The sequence below is a fragment of the Pelmatolapia mariae genome, unplaced genomic scaffold, assembly GCF_036321145.2.
Source record: "Pelmatolapia mariae isolate MD_Pm_ZW unplaced genomic scaffold, Pm_UMD_F_2 NODE_ptg000448l+_length_30240_cov_1, whole genome shotgun sequence".
NCBI lineage: Eukaryota > Metazoa > Chordata > Actinopteri > Cichliformes > Cichlidae > Pelmatolapia > Pelmatolapia mariae.
In genome coordinates, this window is record NW_027052133.1 from 10,129 (window position 1) to 30,240 (window position 20,112).

The 20,112-nt window shown below is 40.4% G+C and overlaps 2 protein-coding genes across 2 annotated transcripts; one reads left to right on the forward strand and one right to left on the reverse strand.

Annotated features, from left to right (window-relative positions):
• Positions 1 to 1,134: 1,134 nt before the first annotated feature.
• Positions 1,135 to 12,939, forward strand: LOC135932370 (solute carrier family 22 member 13-like). Its single transcript, XM_065469820.1, has 10 exons — positions 1,135 to 1,593; positions 4,685 to 4,788; positions 5,560 to 5,714; positions 8,401 to 8,569; positions 8,717 to 8,831; positions 10,634 to 10,740; positions 10,835 to 11,046; positions 11,145 to 11,253; positions 11,337 to 11,549; positions 11,713 to 12,939. Exons 1-10 carry the CDS (start codon positions 1,261 to 1,263, stop codon positions 11,813 to 11,815), a joined length of 1,620 nt encoding a protein of 539 aa, XP_065325892.1. The 5' UTR covers positions 1,135 to 1,260; the 3' UTR covers positions 11,816 to 12,939.
• A 2,790-nt stretch (positions 12,940 to 15,729) lies between these two features.
• LOC134623163 (procathepsin L) lies at positions 15,730 to 20,104 on the reverse strand. Its single transcript, XM_063468363.2, has 5 exons — positions 19,952 to 20,104; positions 19,780 to 19,871; positions 17,558 to 17,719; positions 16,331 to 16,520; positions 15,730 to 16,245 (listed from the first exon to the last, which is right to left on the reverse strand). Exons 1-5 carry the CDS (start codon positions 20,073 to 20,075, stop codon positions 16,058 to 16,060), a joined length of 756 nt encoding a protein of 251 aa, XP_063324433.1. The 5' UTR covers positions 20,076 to 20,104; the 3' UTR covers positions 15,730 to 16,057.
• Positions 20,105 to 20,112: the final 8 nt, after the last annotated feature.

The following is a 20,112-nucleotide window of genomic DNA, read 5'->3' on the forward strand; positions in this document are numbered from 1 at the left end:
TAAGAAGTGTGTCCACAGTTGCATTACTATAAGTCATTTGTTAAATGGTTTATCTTGGTGTTTCTTTATGATTCCTTTTCTGATTTCTTATGCTTTTATTTTCTAATTTTCCCAACTTGAGCCCCTGAAAATGAAATCTTATGATGTACTCTGGACTCCTCCACCGCCCTCCTTTCTATCCTGATGTTCATATACCACTAATCACTAACATTTCTCTCATCTTACTGTTTTTGTTTGTTTTGTTTTTTTATTTGTCCTGATCCCTTTGTGCTCGTCATTTTTCTGCCCCTCCCTGATTCTGAAGTTTCTTCCCTTTAAACAGAGTTCCTTCTCCCCACCGTGGCCACCGCCTGCTTGTCTCCCTAACACTTTATGGTCTTTACCTTTCATATCTATATAAAGCACTTTCAGGTGAATGCTGTGATAAACCCCGCATCCCCTCCGCTGACAGAGGTTTTGTGCCTACCATCGCATCAAATGGCAGGTGGCAGCAGAGAGCCTCTTAGATAACGCACAACCTGCTTTTTGCGAATTGAGAGCAGAGCTGTTGTGTTTGAAGGCTGTCTAACAGCTGAGTGCTACACCTGCATCCACGCAGTGAACGGCAGCACGTGAGGTTTACACGATTTCCACATTGAAGAGCTTTAAATCCGGTAATCTGTGAAACCACTGCGCCTCAGTGGTGGCCCGTGATTCTTACACTGAGTTTTTTGTTGTTTTGTTTTTTTTACATATGAGATGTGGTAGCGATGCTATGGCCCTTCCCCTATAAGTAACGGATACGTAACACCACACGCGCTCCCCGCTGCCATAATGTGCACATTTTGCACCGAGTGGAAAACAACACTGGCGTTTTGTTGGGTGCGCGATTTTACTCCCTGTGCAATATTTACAACGGAAGACTAATTGTGGATTTTTTTTTAAAATTTAATTTGATGCACTTGTTACTTGGTTTGAGTCTGAAAAACTTTGTCCGTCTTGGAGCATTTTAATCGATCTCTGTGAAGCCTCATCTGCAGACACTCGCTGCCCGTGAGGTGAGAGTGTGTTTGCAGGGAGAGGATACCTTCTTGAGCTCGTTTCAGTAATTGTTAAACAACTTCACGTGGACTGACCACGGCAGCACATGGGAATTTATCTTGTTTGTCTCCATACCACCGCAAACACCGCCTCAGTATCTGGTCGGTATTTACAACCATCTTCCGCCTCCATCTCTCCGGCTCATCCACTCCATTGGAGCCAATTTGACCTACATTTGAAATGAATTTCGATCAGATCCTCTCTGCCATTGGAGGCTTTGGCAGATACCAGAAAATTCTCTACATATGGATATGTCTACCTCAGATCCTCCTCGCCTTCCACATGCTGGTGAGCATCTTCACCGGAGCCACGCCGCCTCATCAGTGCCGCGAGGGCTCGAGTCCAGCAGCGGGGAATCAGTCCCTGTATTCAGCCACCCTGAACTTCAGCCTCTCCAACTCCTCCTGCTTCTCCCAGGATGTCGTGCTGCTGGGCAACGGCACTCAGCGCGTACCGTGCGGTGACGGATGGGTCTATAGCAGGGAGACTTTTGAGAGCACCATCGTCACCGAGGTACAGAAACATGACCATCTGGTCTGTTCGGTTTGGGCTGAAGATCAACTTTAGTCATTAATCAGTTCACTTTCATGCTGGGAAAAGAGGCGGAAATGAAAAAAAGAGACAAAAAGGTGTCAAATATTAGACGGTAGGCTATTATTTAATACTTTTTATTGCTTATATTACCTATTAAATACTTATTATAAGTATCAGAGTAAGGATTTTAATCTCACTAATATATAAAAAGACATATCCAAAGATCATTTGCTGCCAGTGTGGTTTTTAAGCTATGATGTGGTATACTTTAACCCAAAGTTGGGACTTTTTTGTATTACAGCAGCCAAAACTACCAGTGTTTAACACATTTATTAGACCAACACCTAGTGTAGCGTTTATGTCTAAATTAACCATATTGATATTTACCAAAATCATCTTCTTTTGTTTCTGCAAAGCCTAATCCAAGCGTGCTTAATTTTTTTTTATTTAAATTATATTTTTTTATGCTAAAATATAATCGTTGTTGTTATCCGTTGATTCCCAAATTTACTGTTTTATAAGCAGAAAAAAAGGGAAGCACTTAAAAAATTATATTAAGATGTCAAATTACGGTTATTTACTTGCATTGTTGGCCTATAATATGTGAAACACATGTAAAATCTGTCCCGCGTGAATGATATTAATTCGTTAAGTGCCAGAAAGAACATTTCTGTCACAGGGTAGAAGCCACAAAAAGTTTTTGGCAAAGTGACTTTTATCGATCTTTTTAAGTCAATGAGACTTATGTGACCAAGTGGGTAGCAGAAATTGCATCAAATATCTAGAAAGATATTTTAATTGGCCATAAAGGACTACACTGGTTATAATGTGGCAGTCACAAAGATACGAAGTTACATTTTGTTATGTAAGCCCTTTGTAAATTCTGTTCACTAAAGTCTATTTACTGATATAAATAAAGATATTACACATAGAAAACGCATAGAAACATTGGCAATCACTTTTCGGCAAAACCTGAATTTAGTGTTTTATGTTCCTAATAAATAACAATATAGTTTTCTTTTCTTTTTTTAGCCTGTTTTTGATAAATATGTCAAATATTTGTGTTGTTCTTATGACATGTGGTCACATCACAATGCTTCTTGGCAATAAATTTTAGCTTGTTTGTTTTCCCTAAAGTGATGCGACATTTGTCAGGAAAAAGCATTTGTGGGTTGAGCAGCAGAGTTGAGTATGTGGGTTGTGCCGTGAAAAACTTGACAAATCTTAATCGATGTTGCTAAATTTTCTGTGACCAGCACAACCACATTGTCTGCGACAAATACTGATTAAGACTAGGATGCCATGCCAAAGCAGTGTGTGGCCAAACTAGTGAGGAGGAGGTGCCAGGCTGTTGTGGCTGTGTACGGCTTTTCTACATGCTGCAGAGGCCCCTGTTTGATAAATGAATCAGTTGTTAATCTGCCAATATCTCTTGTTTCTTCACACTTCAATCATATAAGCCAATTAACAACACCAAACAAGAGTCACGATTTAAGAGAAGATTGGCAAGTTTTTCATGGGTGCAATCCACATATTCAGCTCTGCTGCTCAACCCACAAATGCATTTTTCTTACAAACGTGGCACCATTTGGCACCCAAATAAACTGGCTTTCCACTGGTATAACTATTATTGCCAAGAAGTATTGCTTCAACAAAGAAATAATCAACCAAACATACATTTCCTTATTTTTGTGCTAAATGCATGTAATAAAACAATATGGCAAAGCAAATATCTCAAAATCTATGGGAAAGAAAGGAGCTAAATAAGGGAAAACATGAATAAAATAAAAGTCAGATATGTAAAAATCTGAGAAATTTAATTAGAGTTATTTCATGAAAGACTGAGGTGATGATAAAGAGTAATGAACAGCACAGCAAACATCCACATTAACTTTCCAAAGGGCCTTGGAGCCAAAATAAGCAACTGGCTCCACTCACACCCTGCTGCACCCCTGCTGTTCACGGCTGCTGTTGTAATCATGCACAAATTAATCAACAACAGTTTGTATTATATTACATAAGAGTCTTCTTGGCATAAAGGTTCTTGTGTCCTTGATATTGTGCTGTAGTGCCACATATTTTCCTTGACTAACAGTCACTGTCTCAACTATAAAGGGATTCAGAAATGATTGGCATCATTTTGTACTGCTACCATATCCTGGACAGTTTTGTCACTTCAACATCGTGCGGATGTTCTTCTTGGACTTTGGAAGGTTCAGTTTGTGTGCAAGGACTATTTTATGTTATACGTTTAATGAGCCAGAACAGAAACAAATGACAGTGTAATTTGAAAATCATCAGTGTCTGGTCATTTACAGCGGGTCAGCTGCCATTTTTGGCAAGTATAGACTGATTTAATCATGTTTCCTTAGAGGTTACCGTCAATCTGACCCTGATGCAACCCTAACCCTTTCCTAAGGTCCATTTGCACTTGGAACTTTATGACAGTGCTTTGTTTTGTCCAATACCAGTTTGATGCCATACTCTATAATCAATATCAGCAAAGAGCAGCCCAAACACACAAGCAAATTTACTTTGACAATACTCTACATAGACATAGGTACTGGGCCAGATACAGCTACAGGATCTGGATAAACATGGAAACTCATCCTGTGAAGCTCCCAGTGCACAGCTTTTGTGCTGATGTTAATGTCAGCAGCAGTCTGGAGCCCTGTAGTTACTGAGTCAGCAGAGCGTTGGCAACTTTTCCACAATATGCGCCTCAGCACTTGAAAGGCCTGCTCTGTAAGATTATATGGTCTGCCACTTTGTGGATGAGTTGCTGTGGTTTGGTTCCTAAAAGCTTCCACGTTGCAATAATACCACTTTCATGTTATTGTGTAGCATCAAAGGAGGAAGAAATTTCAGGAACTGACTTGTTTCACTGATATCATCCTACTACAGTACTACACTTAAATTTATTGAGTTCTTTTACAAAAGTGAGGTGCTTAAGATTACGCGATGTAGCCCGATACTTTGCCCACAGAGTGTATGTCACTTGCATGGCCATTCACCAATACACAAGAAATAAACAAATGCACGAGGACTAACTTCTTTTTCTATCTACCAGTGGGACCTGGTGTGCAGCAAAGCTGTGTTCAACAACATTGGATCATCTATCTACATGTTTGGCCTGCTGGTGGGATCGGTGGTGTTTGGAGCCATGGCTGACAGGTAGGCTTTTCTCACTCGGCGCACAGATAGAACAAAGTGTCAGATCCTCAGCATCAAAGCACGACTGTAGGGGTGGCCACTGCTGGAGGCCTTTGCATGTGGTGACTGTATGTAAGGGAGCAGGTTATTTATTTGATTCATCAGCTACAGATACACACGATAAAACTGTTCAGACTTAACTGTGTGACACTAAAAATCACCCATACTTTTAACATTGTTGTTCATTCTGTTTTTGTTTTTTTTTAACTAGAGACAATAGAAGGGTATTATCATCAATATCTTGGAAAAGTCTTTGAACTGACACAGTTGATCTATTGCAGAAAGACAAATGGGAGTGGGTCATGAGACCTGTGCTTCCCTTTTATTGACGGAGCTGAAAGGGTTAAGAAACTGAAGAGTGAAGGCTGCAGTGGGTGGTAGTGAGCAGGTAGCAATATGTGGTCTTCCTGGTAAGTTAGGGCTAAAGTGAACAAAAGGAAGCGTTTGCACCTGAAAAGAAAAACAGCCCAGGGAACAAACTGAAGTTCCCAGCTTTGTTACTAATTTTCAAACCTCAGGTTTTCTCTGATGAACATAAAGTTATAAGCACTTGGTTTCTGACAACTGCACCTCCTACACTAAGAACTAGATAAAGACTTAGTATTTTTGTCTTTTATGTGTTTCGAGCTTAGTGTGATATCTTTACTTCTGTTTCGTTGGGTCTACTGGTGCAAATCTTTAATAATGAGGGAGGGCTAACTCACATTCCTGTGTCCTCTCTCTGTCTACAAGGTATGGCCGACGCTTCGTCCTGCTGCTGTCCCTCGCTCTCCAGACTGTGTTCGGTGTCGCTGTGGCTTTTGCACCCAACTTCCCAGTCTATGTGATTCTTCGCTTTGTAGTTGGCACAACAATATCTGGTGTCATCATCAATGCTTTTGTACTTGGTACTAAACACATACACACACACACACACACACACACACACACACACACACACACACACACACACACACACACACACACTCAAACCCTGCATGAGTATGATGATTTGAGGTTGCTGTAGTGGAACGTCAGCACAGAATACCCGACAGCCACTTACCTTCCTACTGTAATCATTGTAGTGTATGTATGCATATGTGTTGGGTGGGCCAATCGGAATGAAGCTGTGCACGAACATCGTCATGCATGGAGCAATTATTAACATCTATATGTTTTTAAAAATATTTTAAATAAATCCAAATTCTTTTGATTTTCATATAGATCATGTCTCATGAGTCATGTTCAACGTACGTTGCCCATTCGAAACGTAATGGTCACCAAGACAACCATAAATAAAGGATGAAAAATTTGAGAAAGTGCTGCTAGTAATTATAAGAAAGTGATGTTTTCATAAAACACAGTGGCTGATATATAATGTCAGGTTCATTTAAATGGTGACAAAAGATAATTCATTAATATTTTTTTAAATTGTCAATTATTTGACAATAATGCCATGTATGACAGGACTGACATTTTTGTTGATGCAGGATAGTGTGTTTATGTTTTTTAAATGTTGGTTAGCGTTCCTATTTTAATTTCCTTATTAAGACTTTAATTTTAAAGCAATATCAGATCAATAAGATGCATCTCAGACATTTAAGGACCTCATTTATTCATATAGAACTTTTATACTAAAAAACAACTTACATTTCAATATTAAATATTTAATTTGGTAATTAATTTAAAAATGAATTAAACTATTAATGTTATTATTATTTTTCAAAACTTTTCACACTTTTCTGATGACTTCAGGGTTTGTCATTTTCAGAAGTGTTTTTAATAAAGAACACATAATGACATACGCCTCAACAAAATAACTCAGAGAAATGATCCTCCTAGTCAGTGTTAAGACTTTTTAAGTTTTTATTAAGTTTTATTAATCGTCACAGATCCAGCACAGGTGTGTTTCTGGTTGAGTGTCCCAAAAGTGTATGTGTAAAAAAACACGTTGGTACCTGTTGTAATGTAATTACATTTACTTGAAATGAACATTAACGGTTACGACACTATTTCAAACCCACATAGTTTTATATTCTGGCTGATTAACTTCAGTTTTATTTACTCAGAGTGGAAACATGGAAACAGCTAACGAGGCTCTAATTAGATACACTGAGAGACACCGCTAATAGAAATTTATGGTTGGTGTCTGTGTGGAGTCTGAGGGATTGTGGGATTTGAGTCTATAAAGATATACTTGTGCATAGTTCTCTAAAACAGCCAACAGCGCATTAACCGACATTGGTGGCCCTGCAGATATGTTCACTGCTGACTGGTTGAAAGTATATATATAAAAAAAAAACATGCGTGGGAAGCACAGACAGTATTTGCAGTGGTTAGTCTTTATTCTTTCACTTGGTTTCACTTCACTACAAAGAAGTTCTTATTGTCTTACAACCAGAGCCAGTATCAGCACAAACATGAAACATGAACAGGTCACAGCTCTGCGTGTTTTTGACACCCCTCTTAGGGAACAGTACACAGCTATAGCATGCTGATCAGTGGTTCCTGCAGGCTGCTAGTTCTCGCTGGATGAAATCAGTTACAAAGAGGATGCTGCACCATAAACCTCCTTCTGGTTTGAGATTACTGTGGTTCCCAGTCGTTTGCATGCAACACGTCAACTTATTTCCAGTCTGTGACTGCCAGCTGAGTGAATGGTGAATGGATTGGCTCTTTTATAGTTATAGTTAAAGTGTTCTACTCTACAAGCACCTTTTTCTACATCTGCATCTAACATTCACACTCACACTCTGATAAATGCACTGGGAGCACATCAGGGTTCAGTACCATGCCCATTGCCCAAGGACTGGAACAAGAACACTAAACAACAAGCCCACCGATTTGTAGAAGACCTGCTCTGCCTCCTGAGCCACAGTCACCCCATGGCCAGGGTGGCAGCAAGCCTTGATAAAGCCAGAACGGTGACTGCAACAACCTGCCACTGACCAAAGCAACCTCAAGGAGGTTTTTGCCAACCCGCGGAGTGATACACATTTTTTCCTTGTGACCAGCGGTTGCCAGATTTTCACTGAATGGGTCCGGGCTTGTGTGACGGGGGTTTTAGGAGTCTATTTCTCAACAACTGCCAGCAACCTGCAGAAACCACTCAAAAACTAGTCGAAGAATACTCACTTTTCCCTCACGATTGGTTGGTGCCAGATTGTTACAGAGCAGCCTGTGTGACTATGGCCTTACTCACTTAACCCTTGTTACACATCCAAAAAAGCAGACAGGTTATATCAGGTGATTAACGGTCACAAGATTCATGGTCACATGACTCAAAACCTCATAGACTACTAATGCACCACCATGCCAGACATTTAAGAGCTTGTCTAGCGTTTTCCTTATTTTCACCTAAGTTCTCATAGAGTTATTTTTAGTGCTAAGTAAACATGACAGAACTTTTAGATGTAAGTTCAGGCTTTAGACAGTGCTAGGCTCTCCTCATCTTTATGCTAACAAGAAAGGAACACATTTGTGCAGACCTTTCATTATCTTCAGATATGCAAATAAACTGGTTGAAAGCTGTTTTTGCAAAACCCTTGCCACCATTACCCACAATTCCTCTCCTCTCCTTGCTTCGTTCTACAGGTACTGAGTGGACATGCACCAAGAGACGCATGCTGGCTGGTATCATCACCGACTATGCCTATGGCCTGGGTTATATGCTGCTAGCAGGAGTAGCATATCTTATAAGAGACTGGAGAAAGCTGCAACTAGCAATATCAGCCCCGGGCTTCCTGCTTAGCTTCTATATATGGTGAGAAATTCAACTGACATCTGAATATAAAATCTGCCCTGCTCAGACATGAAAATACACCTGCATTTCTATGAGTGTCTTGCATGTTTTCATTCCTCATTTTATCCTTTTCTCTACCTCTCTGTTTGACCTCTCAATGCCAACAAGGGTGCTTCCCCATTCTGCCAGATGGTTGTTGGCCAACAACAGGAGAGAGGAGGCCATCGCTCTCCTTCGCAAGGCAGCGCTGGTTAATGGTCGTGTCTTACCTCCCACCGTACAGGTGTGTGTGTTTCAGGATCACCTGGTTCAAAAACAGTGTTTGTGACAGTGCTTGGCTTTATTTTTATAGTCACGTTTCTGCTGTTTCCTCTAAACTGTAAACTCTCACAAAAACCTCGTACTCCTCCAGCAGCGATCGCACACAAACCTAACTGCGTTTCAGATCACACACCAGTAGTGAGCATTCATTACACGCTACATTAAACCAAGGGAAAACAGTGAACAGGGCATGTTGTCCTGGAAGCAAATGTTTGCTCCTTTGATCCTCATGTAGCCGCGTGCGATTCTGTAACAAAATTAAAAGAAAATAATCACAGAGAAACCTCCTCCCCTTACAGTTGCCTTTATATCAGCAGCGTGATTACTGAAACATCTGCACACAGTAAACATGTTGACCTCGGAAAAGCCGCAGAGATTTCGTCGTCTTCATCATTTCCATGTGAAAAAGAAAACAAAAAGCCATATTAAATGTTTTGTTTTGTCTCGTAGGACTCATGCTGCAGTTCTCTCATGAAACGGGTCCCTTTGGCATTTTTATCTTGCAAGATATTCATAAGAATTAAATATGAATCAAGTGAATGCTGAGCTTCCTGAGGAAAATGAGACAATCACGAAATGAGGAGTACAACTTTATACAGTAAAACTTAATAAATAAATAAATACATATATTTCTAAGCTAGTTTTCAAAGCTGAATCCTCTGATTTGATGATGGTCACATGAAAGCTGAAGGACTTGAGGTTTTGTGCTGAGAACACTGTTTTCTTGATTTTTTTAAATGCAGCGTGTAATGCATGGTCAGGATAGCTGGGATTTTCACTGGCTGTGTGCTGAACACGTGCAGGTTTGTGGCACAGATGAAACTTCAATAACTGGGTGTCACGACTCACAGCTGGTGATACACTATTGCAGTCTAGTGACGACCTTCCAGACGAATCAGCAGTCTCCCCGTTACCGTGGTTTCATGTACAGAGCTAGACGGAGAGATACACAGTAACTATATTGTTTGATCAACATGTAAAAAGGCTTGAATTAATTCACTTTATATGTAATGAATATAGAATATATGCAACTTTACCTTTTCGAATGAAATTACAAATAAACGTAACTTTTCCATGAATTCTAATTCAGTGCTATCAGGCCAGTAATGATCCAACAATATCCTGTATGTGGCTGTGAAAAAGGCCATCCTGCTTTACTACTGAGTATTTTATGTACTTTAAATATATTTTGATACTAAAACATGTTTTATTATTAATCATGTACAGGGGTTTAAATTGAAATTGTTAGGTGGGGAACCCTGAGATAGATGGAGCAGTGCCACGGAGGGGGGGGGTGTAACTTAAATAAGTCACATGATGATGTGCACTGGGAGCTACTGTACAGTTTCTTTGTGGACAGCCGGTGATCAGCTGACCTGTACTCCTGGTGTTGTTGACTCAGAGGTTTACTGCTCCTTGTGGATTTAGCTAAATGCATTCGGCAAAGATATAAGCAGTCGTTACATGAGCCATCATGACTGCTTAAAGCCAGCATGGCTAAAGGCACCTGTACCACAACACTGCTAAGTACTAGATCAGCCTACACATAACTGTATGGGGTTTGTAAGCTGAAGCATGCTCCACACCTTATAAAAACATTTGGTTTGAGGATTTTTAATGTAGCACTTAGATTTAAATATAATATTTTGATTTAACATTTACAGTACATCAAGTAGTGTAGGGATGTTTTTAATGTACAGGTAAAATGTAAAATCTCTGAAGCCTCTTTTGTGGTTTCTGATTCATTTGTGGCGTCACCATCAGGTTGAGAAGTGTGAGATATCGGTCGAGGGGAAGAGAAGTCACTCGGCTGTCGATCTGGTACGCACGCCTCAGATGAGGAAAAGATCTCTGATCTTGTTCTATGTTTGGTAAGACTTTTTGTCGTGATGCTGTCATTTTCAGCAGAGACAATGTCTCTGTAGCTTTTTACCACCCCTCCCTTTCTCCCCTTTGAAATCACAGGTTTGTGAATGTGCTGGTCTATTACGGTCTCTCACTGGGCGTGTCCAGGTTGGGGACAGACCTCTACCTGACCCAGTTTGTGTTCGGGCTGGTTGAGATCCCAGCTCGTTCTCTGGTCCTCGTCTTGCTGCCCTTCAGCCGCCGTCTCACTCAGAGTGGCTTTCTGGCAATCGGAGGCCTCGCCTGTCTGCTCATGCTTGCGGTGCCTGCAGGTAAGATGGAAACTTGCTAAGATGCTTTTTTCTTCCTCAAATAACTGATATTAAAATTTATTGCATCACTTGAATGGTTTTTCTCCTTCCGTCTGCAGATCATCCTAATCTCCTGAGTGGTCTCGCCATGGTAGGGAAGTTTGGCATAGCGGCGTCGTTTGCTGTGATCTATGTCTACACTGCTGAGATATTCCCCACGGTGCTTCGGTGAGACTTTTGCCCTAATCATCAAACAGTTATCTCAGTGATGCATTCCTGAAACTGTCTCTTTTCCCTTGCTGTGCCAAAAGGCAAACAGGAATAGGCGTATCCTGTATGTTTGCAAGGATGGGTGGTGTGCTGGCACCCATTATCAACATGCTTCATAACCACAGCCCGGCCACACCCCTCGCCATCTTCGGCATCTCCCCGCTTCTGGGAGCTGTCCTAGCCCTGGCCCTTCCTGAAACTGCCGACAGACCTCTTCCAGACACAGTGGAGGATGCAGAGAACTGGGATGTTAGGTAATTGTTTGAAAAACTGCTTGCTTCTGAGCAAAATACAAAAGAAAGGATGAAAGTAAAAACGCAGGTTAGCAAACTTTAACACACAGTCTTCAATTTGAACTCCAAAGCACATGAAACCTACAATTATGAGTGTCTACTTTTTGTTATTCCTCTCTCACAGGACACCTCCAACCGAGGAAAACCCAGAGATGCATGAAGATGATAGCCAATCAGGACGCAGCACAGAGAAGCTGGAGTTATGCAATCTGGCAAGCCACACCTAATGCACAGCCTCAGCTTTGTTGCCAGAAATACTACTTTTCACAAAACTCTCTATGCAATTACACGTCAGGTGTTTGATTCTGAGCAGAACATATTTCAAATGGGGAAAAAAAGCACCGAACAGTCAGAAATATTTGTGTTTTACAATCTTTTAAATCCATCAGAGATTTACACCTTTTACTTGAGGTTTGAATGTGGGTTGGCAGAGTAATAGCTCCTATTAGGATTTTGCATATGTGTATATATTCATCCATGCATGAGAGCACTCATACATCACTTCCCTGCCACCAGACCATCTGCACCGCCTTTTGGGTGAAAACAATCAGCGTAAAAGTGTATTATTGTAGGGTCTTTACATCAATATAAAACTGAATTGGATTGTTCTGTAAGTATGTATGTCATTTAAGTCAAATTTAAAGAGTAAACAGTCACATTTGTAAAATCTGCCAGTTTAATAATAACTCTATAGCAACAATGAAAACGCAGCAAAAATTAATTTAATCTTCTCCTGTAAGTAAGTCGGCTAACAGTTAGCTTGTCAGACATGGCTACAACAAGCTAAAGCGACTTCCTCTCTCCTTCTGCGACACTCGTTAACTCCAGAAACTTCTTGTAGAACCACATGCATTAACTTGAAGTAATAGTTCTCTGTATGTCTTTCTCAGTCTACCACGTTATCGTGGAGGAATTCTGGGATATCTTCCTTACAGCGTTGTTTCAGTTCATTGAGGTTTGCAGGCATTTGTTTATACACAGCTCTGTTAAGCACCTGCAACAGCATTTCAATCAAATTGAAGTCTTGACTTCGACGGGACCGTTGTAACGCCTGGATTCTTTTCATGTTCAGCCATTCTGTTCCTGCTGTGCTGTTACATGACCATATTTGGGTCAAACGTTAGCTGACGGACAGATAGTCACACATTTGACTTAAGATCACTTGTGTGTACAGAGGAGTTCATGGTCGACTCAGTCACTGAAAGATGCTTAGGTCATATGGCCAACAGGAAGCCTGAATCATCACCCCTCCACCACCGTGCTTCACAGCTGATATGAGCTGTTAGTGCTGATATGCTGAGTTTGGTTTTTACCAAAAGATATTCTTAAGAAGTGTTGTGGTTTGTTCAGATGTTACTGTGCAAACCTAAGCATTGGTGCCATGTTCTTTTTAGAGAGGAGATGTTCTCCTGGTAGCTCCTCACAAGCAAGCGACTTATTCAGTGTTTTTTTAATTGTACTGTCGTGAACTTTAACATTTAACATTCTAACTGAAGTGTGTAGACTCTGAGATGTAGCTCACGTAGCTGTTTTTTGCAGTTACTCTGAGCATTGCCTGGTCTGACCTTGGGGTGTACATTCTTCTGAAGATTCGGTAATGTGTTAACACACACCTGAATGCACCAGACCATCAAACGTCTGCTTTTATAGAAGTGGTCACGCTTGTTTTTAGTCAGTTAAATAAACTGTGTTCTATTATCCTCTTAATTGCTTTGGAAGTTTTAAAGGTGTACTTGGGTCTTCACGGGCAGCGTGAAGTCCAGTGAAAACTTTCTGTTTCACGTGACTGTAACGGTGCTGATTGTTGATCTGGGCATAGGCCCACTGTGTGCTGCGTGCTATAAATTAGCAAAGATCTCCGGACTGTGTTTCGCACCACTTAAAATTAGGTATTGTTTTCACTGGGTGTGCGGTTGCTGTTCAGGGCAAAATCCCTGGACACGCTGTTCTTGTGATTGTGGGGGGCCGAACGCACAACTAAACGTTATTTAAAGACTGGAGAAGAAGACTAGCAGACTGCCAAAGGCAGCACACCTATTCTCCAAACATTATTACTGCATTTTAAACATTTTGTTCAAAGAAACATGTTTGATATTTTTGTATGAAAGTGTTTTTGTTTTGGGCATATGTTGGTTGTAGCACAAATTTATATTGCAAGCAACTGCCTCATCCTCGTCTCAAGCCAAGAAAAATGAAACTAGTCAAGAGAGACTGCATGCACTAATGAAGCCTTTTGGTTAGACTGCTGTATTTAATAGATTTGGATGAAAAAAAAGATTTGACTGTTATCAGCATGTGGAAGAATATTTGATTTCAGCATTGTTGTTGTTGTTGTTGTTTTTAGATTTGTTCTCCTTTTATTATTGTCCAATACAAATGGACTGCAGCATGTATCAATGATAACACTCAATGAGTCTTCACAAGCAATCAAGGGCTGTTATTGTTATGAATTATAGAAGAAATTCGATTCATGTATCGGATGCACTTGAATGTGCAATATGATGCCATACAGTCCTGTGAAGAAGTATTTGTGCCCCTTCATGATTTTATTTTTACACATTTAATGAAATGATCATTTAAAAACTGCATTTTGTGTTTACTCTGGTTATCTTTGTCTAATATTACAATTAGTTTAATGATCTGAAACATTGTGACAGATGAGCAAAAAGAAAAGAGGGAATCAGGAAGCGGGCAAATACTTTTACACAACACCGTATGTTTGTGCTGTTACTCAGGCACAAGAATTTACATGTCCAACTGTAAAATGTAAATAGAAATAAAATGCAATGATTACCAAACCTCATAAACCCACATTTGATTGACAATAGAATATGGAAACAATATGAAACATTCAAACTGAGAAAAAAATGATTCTAGCTGCTCATCCATCCTGAGTCTTTATATCTTGTTCTCTTCATGATGTGGCAAATGCTTTCTGTTGCTGGAAGGTCTGGACTGCAGGCTAAATTCCAAGAAAAAAATGGAAAAAACCCCCAACATGTTTTACATTAAAGTGGCAAATTTATGAGAAAAATGGCAAATTTGCCAGGAATAACACAAAAAATAACCTTTTTCTTAGATGACCTAATTTAATTATACTTTTCAATTGGACTTTGCAATAAAGAAATCCTTGTGATTTAAGTTCAGAATCACCACATTTTCAAAAGCGTCTGAGCTTCAAAGAGTCGTTGTCGTGAACTGCTATTCAGGAGAAAACACACTGACTTGGATGAGGTAACAGCCTGTGTGTGAAGTACTACAGCACAGTTGATATCTTGAGGACTTGTGGTACATCAGGACGCAATCCAACAGATTATTAAAGTATTCAATCCTCATGGTTTGAAGGATTGAAAGCACTGTAGGCTCGATGTTCTCTCTCAGATTTGCCACTTTAATGTCAAAAATCTTGAGTTTTTTCTCAAAATTTTATACCCACCCTGCTTTTTTATTTTGGGCCCTCATACGTATGTATATGCCATTCAGCACTAAAGGTGCCTTTTCAGATGTGTAAGCTGCCAATTGCACAGCCCCTGATGCACTCACACACTGTGAAAGACGCAGGATTTATCCGGGAGGACATGACGCTCATGTTTTTCAAAAGGAATTTCACATTTCTGACCACAGAGCAGTTTTCCAATTTTTCCGGCATCATCAGAAGACGGCATCATTTCTTTATCATGTTCCTGTATGACTTCATATTTTTGTGACCTTCCATCAATTTTTTTTAAAAAGAAAAGAAAATAGTAAAGTCAGCTGAAACACTTGATATTATTTCTATGTTCCATTGTGAAAACAATTTGTTGTAAAAATTTGTGTAGATTTAAAAAAACATACTAAATTCCTGTTGCAAAGAAATTAAAGAAACCGATTGTATAAATGTCGATATGCATGATGTGAGAGTGCACGCCTTAATGCTGACCACAGCATGTGATGTTAGATGTCAGCACAAATGCAACTTCTTTTTATAGCAGGAATAATTTGTCTGTAAAGGACGAGTGGAAATTTGTGACTTACCTGAAATAAGGGCATTGAGCCAGTGCGCCTTGAGCAGTAAAATTTTAATGACTGAGTGAACTTGTTCTGTGTGTGTTTGTGTGCCACCAAGTAGAAACAGACAAAGCAACGGAGTTAATAACTTCCTGGGACCAGCAAATTTATTTAAATTTGTTTTCAATAAAAATTCTGCCTTCCAGCAGCAATTAAAAAAACTAACATCACAGAGACAAAATTGATTATCGGGACGTAACACTTTTTACTTCACAATGATCCAGTTTGTCTTGTTATCAATGCAACACACTGTAGTGCTGTCTCCTCCCAATCAGGCCGTCATGTTTAGTTCAGTCCACGATAAGTTCTTAGGATTTTTTTCCCCATAAAGCTGGCCTAACACACACATCAAGATTAAGTGTAATTCAGCAGTCATGAAGTGGCATCAACAGCAACATAAAGGCTTTAAAAGAAGACACAGTCTATGCCAGTGTAACATATGTAGCATCAGTGGCAACACCACAGTTGTTGTCCTTCATAGACATGAGGATGTAGCCATCATTGCCCCAGTATGTGGACCAAGAGTTCTTGATGAGCCAGTATGGCTCTCCATTCAGGGTGCCATATCCCACTGCAAGCACAGCATGGTCCAGATCATCCACAGTGTTCCCTGAAAAACAGAACCAGCGAGTTACGTTGTTGTGAGCGTGAAGGATAGTTGTAAACGTAATCACTGGGGAAAGAAAAAAACTCACCACAAGCAGGTTCGTAGTAGACGCCGTGGCTGTAGAAAACAAACGAGCGGTGTGATGCGTCGATACTCACGGCTACGGGGCCGTTTTTGAAGAGCGCTTGCTTGAGGGCCAGCTGATCGCCAGACGTGACGTTCGTGTAGCTCTGGATACGTGCGGTGAGCTCGGATGAGTTCACGTGGCAAAATCCGTTCTATTCAGAGAGAAAAAAATATTTTTAAGAACTTTCTCACAGCTTCTCGAAATCCTCTTTTGTGTTGAAATCCACTGTTAATAAGGAGGTGCTGTCCCAAGTTGGTAAATGAAACAAGCAGGCAGTTATTCTGCTGGCTTGTTTTTTAAATATAAATTTGTAGGTTTTGCTTTAACGTTTAGGGAAGAATGTATTGAAATGAATCATACACATGTGATTTACTGGGGTTTGTGGAGGGCAAATTAATGGAAAAACAATCCATTATTTAACACAGAAAGAAAGTTTGATGTTTTGCTCCTGTTGATTCTATGATAGCTGCAAGGAATGTTATTTTATTTGGAATACCAGAGGGGAGGAATTATTGGAACAAAATGTGAATCTTTGTTTGGGTTCTGAATATTTCTGGACCTTAAAATTGCTGTTTTATTACAAAGGAAAACTTAACAAGGAGCACTGAAGAGAGTGGTAGAATAGCTGCCCAGTAAAGGCAATTTATACACACCACCAGTTGTCATTTCAACTTGTCATCCACCTCTGTTTTTTTGTGACCTAGCACATGTGGTGCAGCTGGGTTAAAGACATGAACAGACATCACATAGTTTATTTTTAAATACATGTATAATATTTAATACTACTCTTTAACAGCAGATCTATGTCTGCTTAGTTAGAGCATGCTAGATTTATGACTGAATTTTGCAAAATACTGTTCAGGTGTCGCTACTTTCGGGTGACTCCGGAGCAATTTGGGATAATCACGGGTCACTGGAAGTCAGTCTCTTCCGTTGATGTTAATAAATACACAGTTATACACAGTGGGGCAAACTGACAGTAACTTTCCGAATGCTTTAAGTATTTAAGAGACACATGAAACAATCTCTGGTCAAAAGCTTGTTTAACTGTAAGACAGGCTTCCTGAGCCTGAAATCAAACATGCCGTTAATGCCACAATTATAAGATTTGTAGAATTACACTATTAACGTCGTGAAACGGCTCAAGCTCTTTTTAATTTTTGATTTGTTGTTGTGAAATCATCTCACCATTCCCATGTAGGCGCCATATGTTTCCATTGTGGCAATGCCTCCGTGCTTCATGATCCACTCGTACGCTCTCCACTCCTCCCCGCCATCGCAGCCGTTATTACCGAAACCCCAGGAGCAGTCGATCAGCATCTGCTGAGACAGAACCTGCAGGGAGCCCGTCTGAAAGACACGAGCAAAAGTATGATTACACTCGGTATGATCATCAGCAGCCTGCGCTTACTCTGCACTAATCATGAATCACACTGTAATAAAATGCAGACATTTTAATCCACTGATCCACTTTATTGACATTTGATTATATGAAACACAAACAAGACAGCTAAACATTTATAATCGGCTTTCATTCCTACACCATTTTTACTCCAGCTGCAATCTACAGGTTTCTAGGCAGATGCTGTGAGATCACGAAGAACTAAATTCAAAGCGTGCCCCCCCACTGAGTGGCTCTGTTTATGAACCTGCCCGTGGGGAAAGGGTCACTGCATCGCTCAGGTTCAAAGGCGACCTGCTGCAGCCTCACAGCAGTACTTCCTCCAAGCCAAACCAAACTGTTCTTACAATTACTGCAGAGCAATTAGCAGTTCAGGCTGCTTTACCTCAGTGAGAAATGTTAAGGTTATTACACGGATGAATCCCTTACATTTGTATATTTATACATCGCTAAACAAGAAGTAGCTACAGAGACCAAAACCAGACCTTAAAAACATGTTTTGGTTTAAAGTTGGACATTTTTACATGGAAGTCTATCACGACCACTGACAGTGTGAAACAAGGACGTAACTACCACAAAGTTACCTACTGCATTGTGAAATCTCATTGCAACATCATCTTGGTGTTTTGAACCACATGTGACAGCGAGGGGTAATCTGACCGTGAAACCGCGCTGATGCCGAGGAGCATGTCCTGGATAATCCTCCTTTCTGACACTTCAAATGACTAAAATTTACAAAAGGGATAAAGATTTATGGGCTCTTCTCCTACAGACTTTTATAAGGCAGGAGTATTTTTAAAATCACAGATATCACCTCCCTGGTGGCTTTAAAAAAGAATAAACTTGCAGTTGCTTCACTTTTCAGACCCAGAGGCTCTATCGATCTTTTATATTAGAGTGAATTGCCTTTGGAGCCAGTCTCAAGGGGCTCACTTCCACATTCACTTTACTTTTCGATCCTGGATTTTGGTGTTCGTTATGTACTTTGCATTTTCTGATCAGTAATTTAAAACTAGATGTGTAAATAAATACTAAGATCAGATTTTACTGATACTCAGTGGGAAATTTCCAAGCTTTCCAGCAGCACCTTAAGCATACTGCGATGCAAAAACATTTTACTTCAGTAAATGTTTAAATGTTGTTACTGCACTGCGATGAAGCAGGAGCTTTAATGTAAGTATTAGACCTGAGACTGCCTCCATCACTGGACCTCAGCCTAGGAGTTACAGAGCTACAGGCCAGGGGCAAGACACATAATTAAGAGTCTCCTATGTGAGGGAGAGACACAGAATTCGGTCACTTCAATGGGGTGCCGTCAAGTCCCAATAAACTGATCCAATGTTTGGATCAAGTTGCTAGGCAACACGGGATAAGGAATGCCTTTGAGCTCAGCTTTCTACGGGATGGAGGCAGCCCAAAGCTGACGTCCCCTCAGATTCATTCATTCACACAGACACACACACTGTAAAGCCCGTCCAACACGACTGAAGTTACACAATGAATCTTCCTGTGGACCTGCCCCCAAAAGGAGGGCTGCACTTCAGAGAGAAGTTTGTTTGTTTGTTTTTTAAAAAAGGTCAGTAGACTCAAACAGCGGCACTACACTGAATAAATGTGACAGACTGTCACATCTATCTAATTTACAAATGGTTTTTTTAAATTTTGCAAATGATTCTGCTGGTTTTGTCACAAAGAATCTATATCAATCCTGCACCTTGAATAATTTGCATCTTTGTATTTTATTAATTTCATTGGGCATATTCTTCTGCCTGCACGAGCCACTTCCATACAAGGAGAATTAAAATAAAACCTAATTTCTCCCTAAAACATCAGAAACTATAGATTTATACCAAACGTAAGTGCAATGGAAATAAACCCAAACAAGAACAGATGAAGCATCAAGCTGAGCATCTGCGGCTTCAAAGAGAATAGGGAAGGAGCCCCATTATTCGAAGACACTGGAATGGGGCCAAGGACTGTGCAGCAAGCTGCCTCCTATCCTTTTTACCTTTAAGAAGAGAGCGCCCTCTACTGCTCCAGTGGTGGCAAAGCTCCAGCAGGAGCCACAGATGGCCTGGTCCTTTACTGGGGTCACGGCGCCTGGGAGGCCAGAGTTAAGGTGAAAAAACAAAACTTCCTCACAGATGCATCTTTGGTGAATATTTAAAGCTTATACACACCATAAAGCCTCCAGTCGAGTGACTCGGGAAGATTTACTCTTTCGTAAGCTTTGAAGGGGAAGGGGAGCCCTCTGTTTGGGGTCTTTCCCCTTTTTCTTCCCCTCATGGTTGCCAGCTCAGACATGGTGCGATCTGACAGAGAGTTCAGAGCCAGAGAGAAA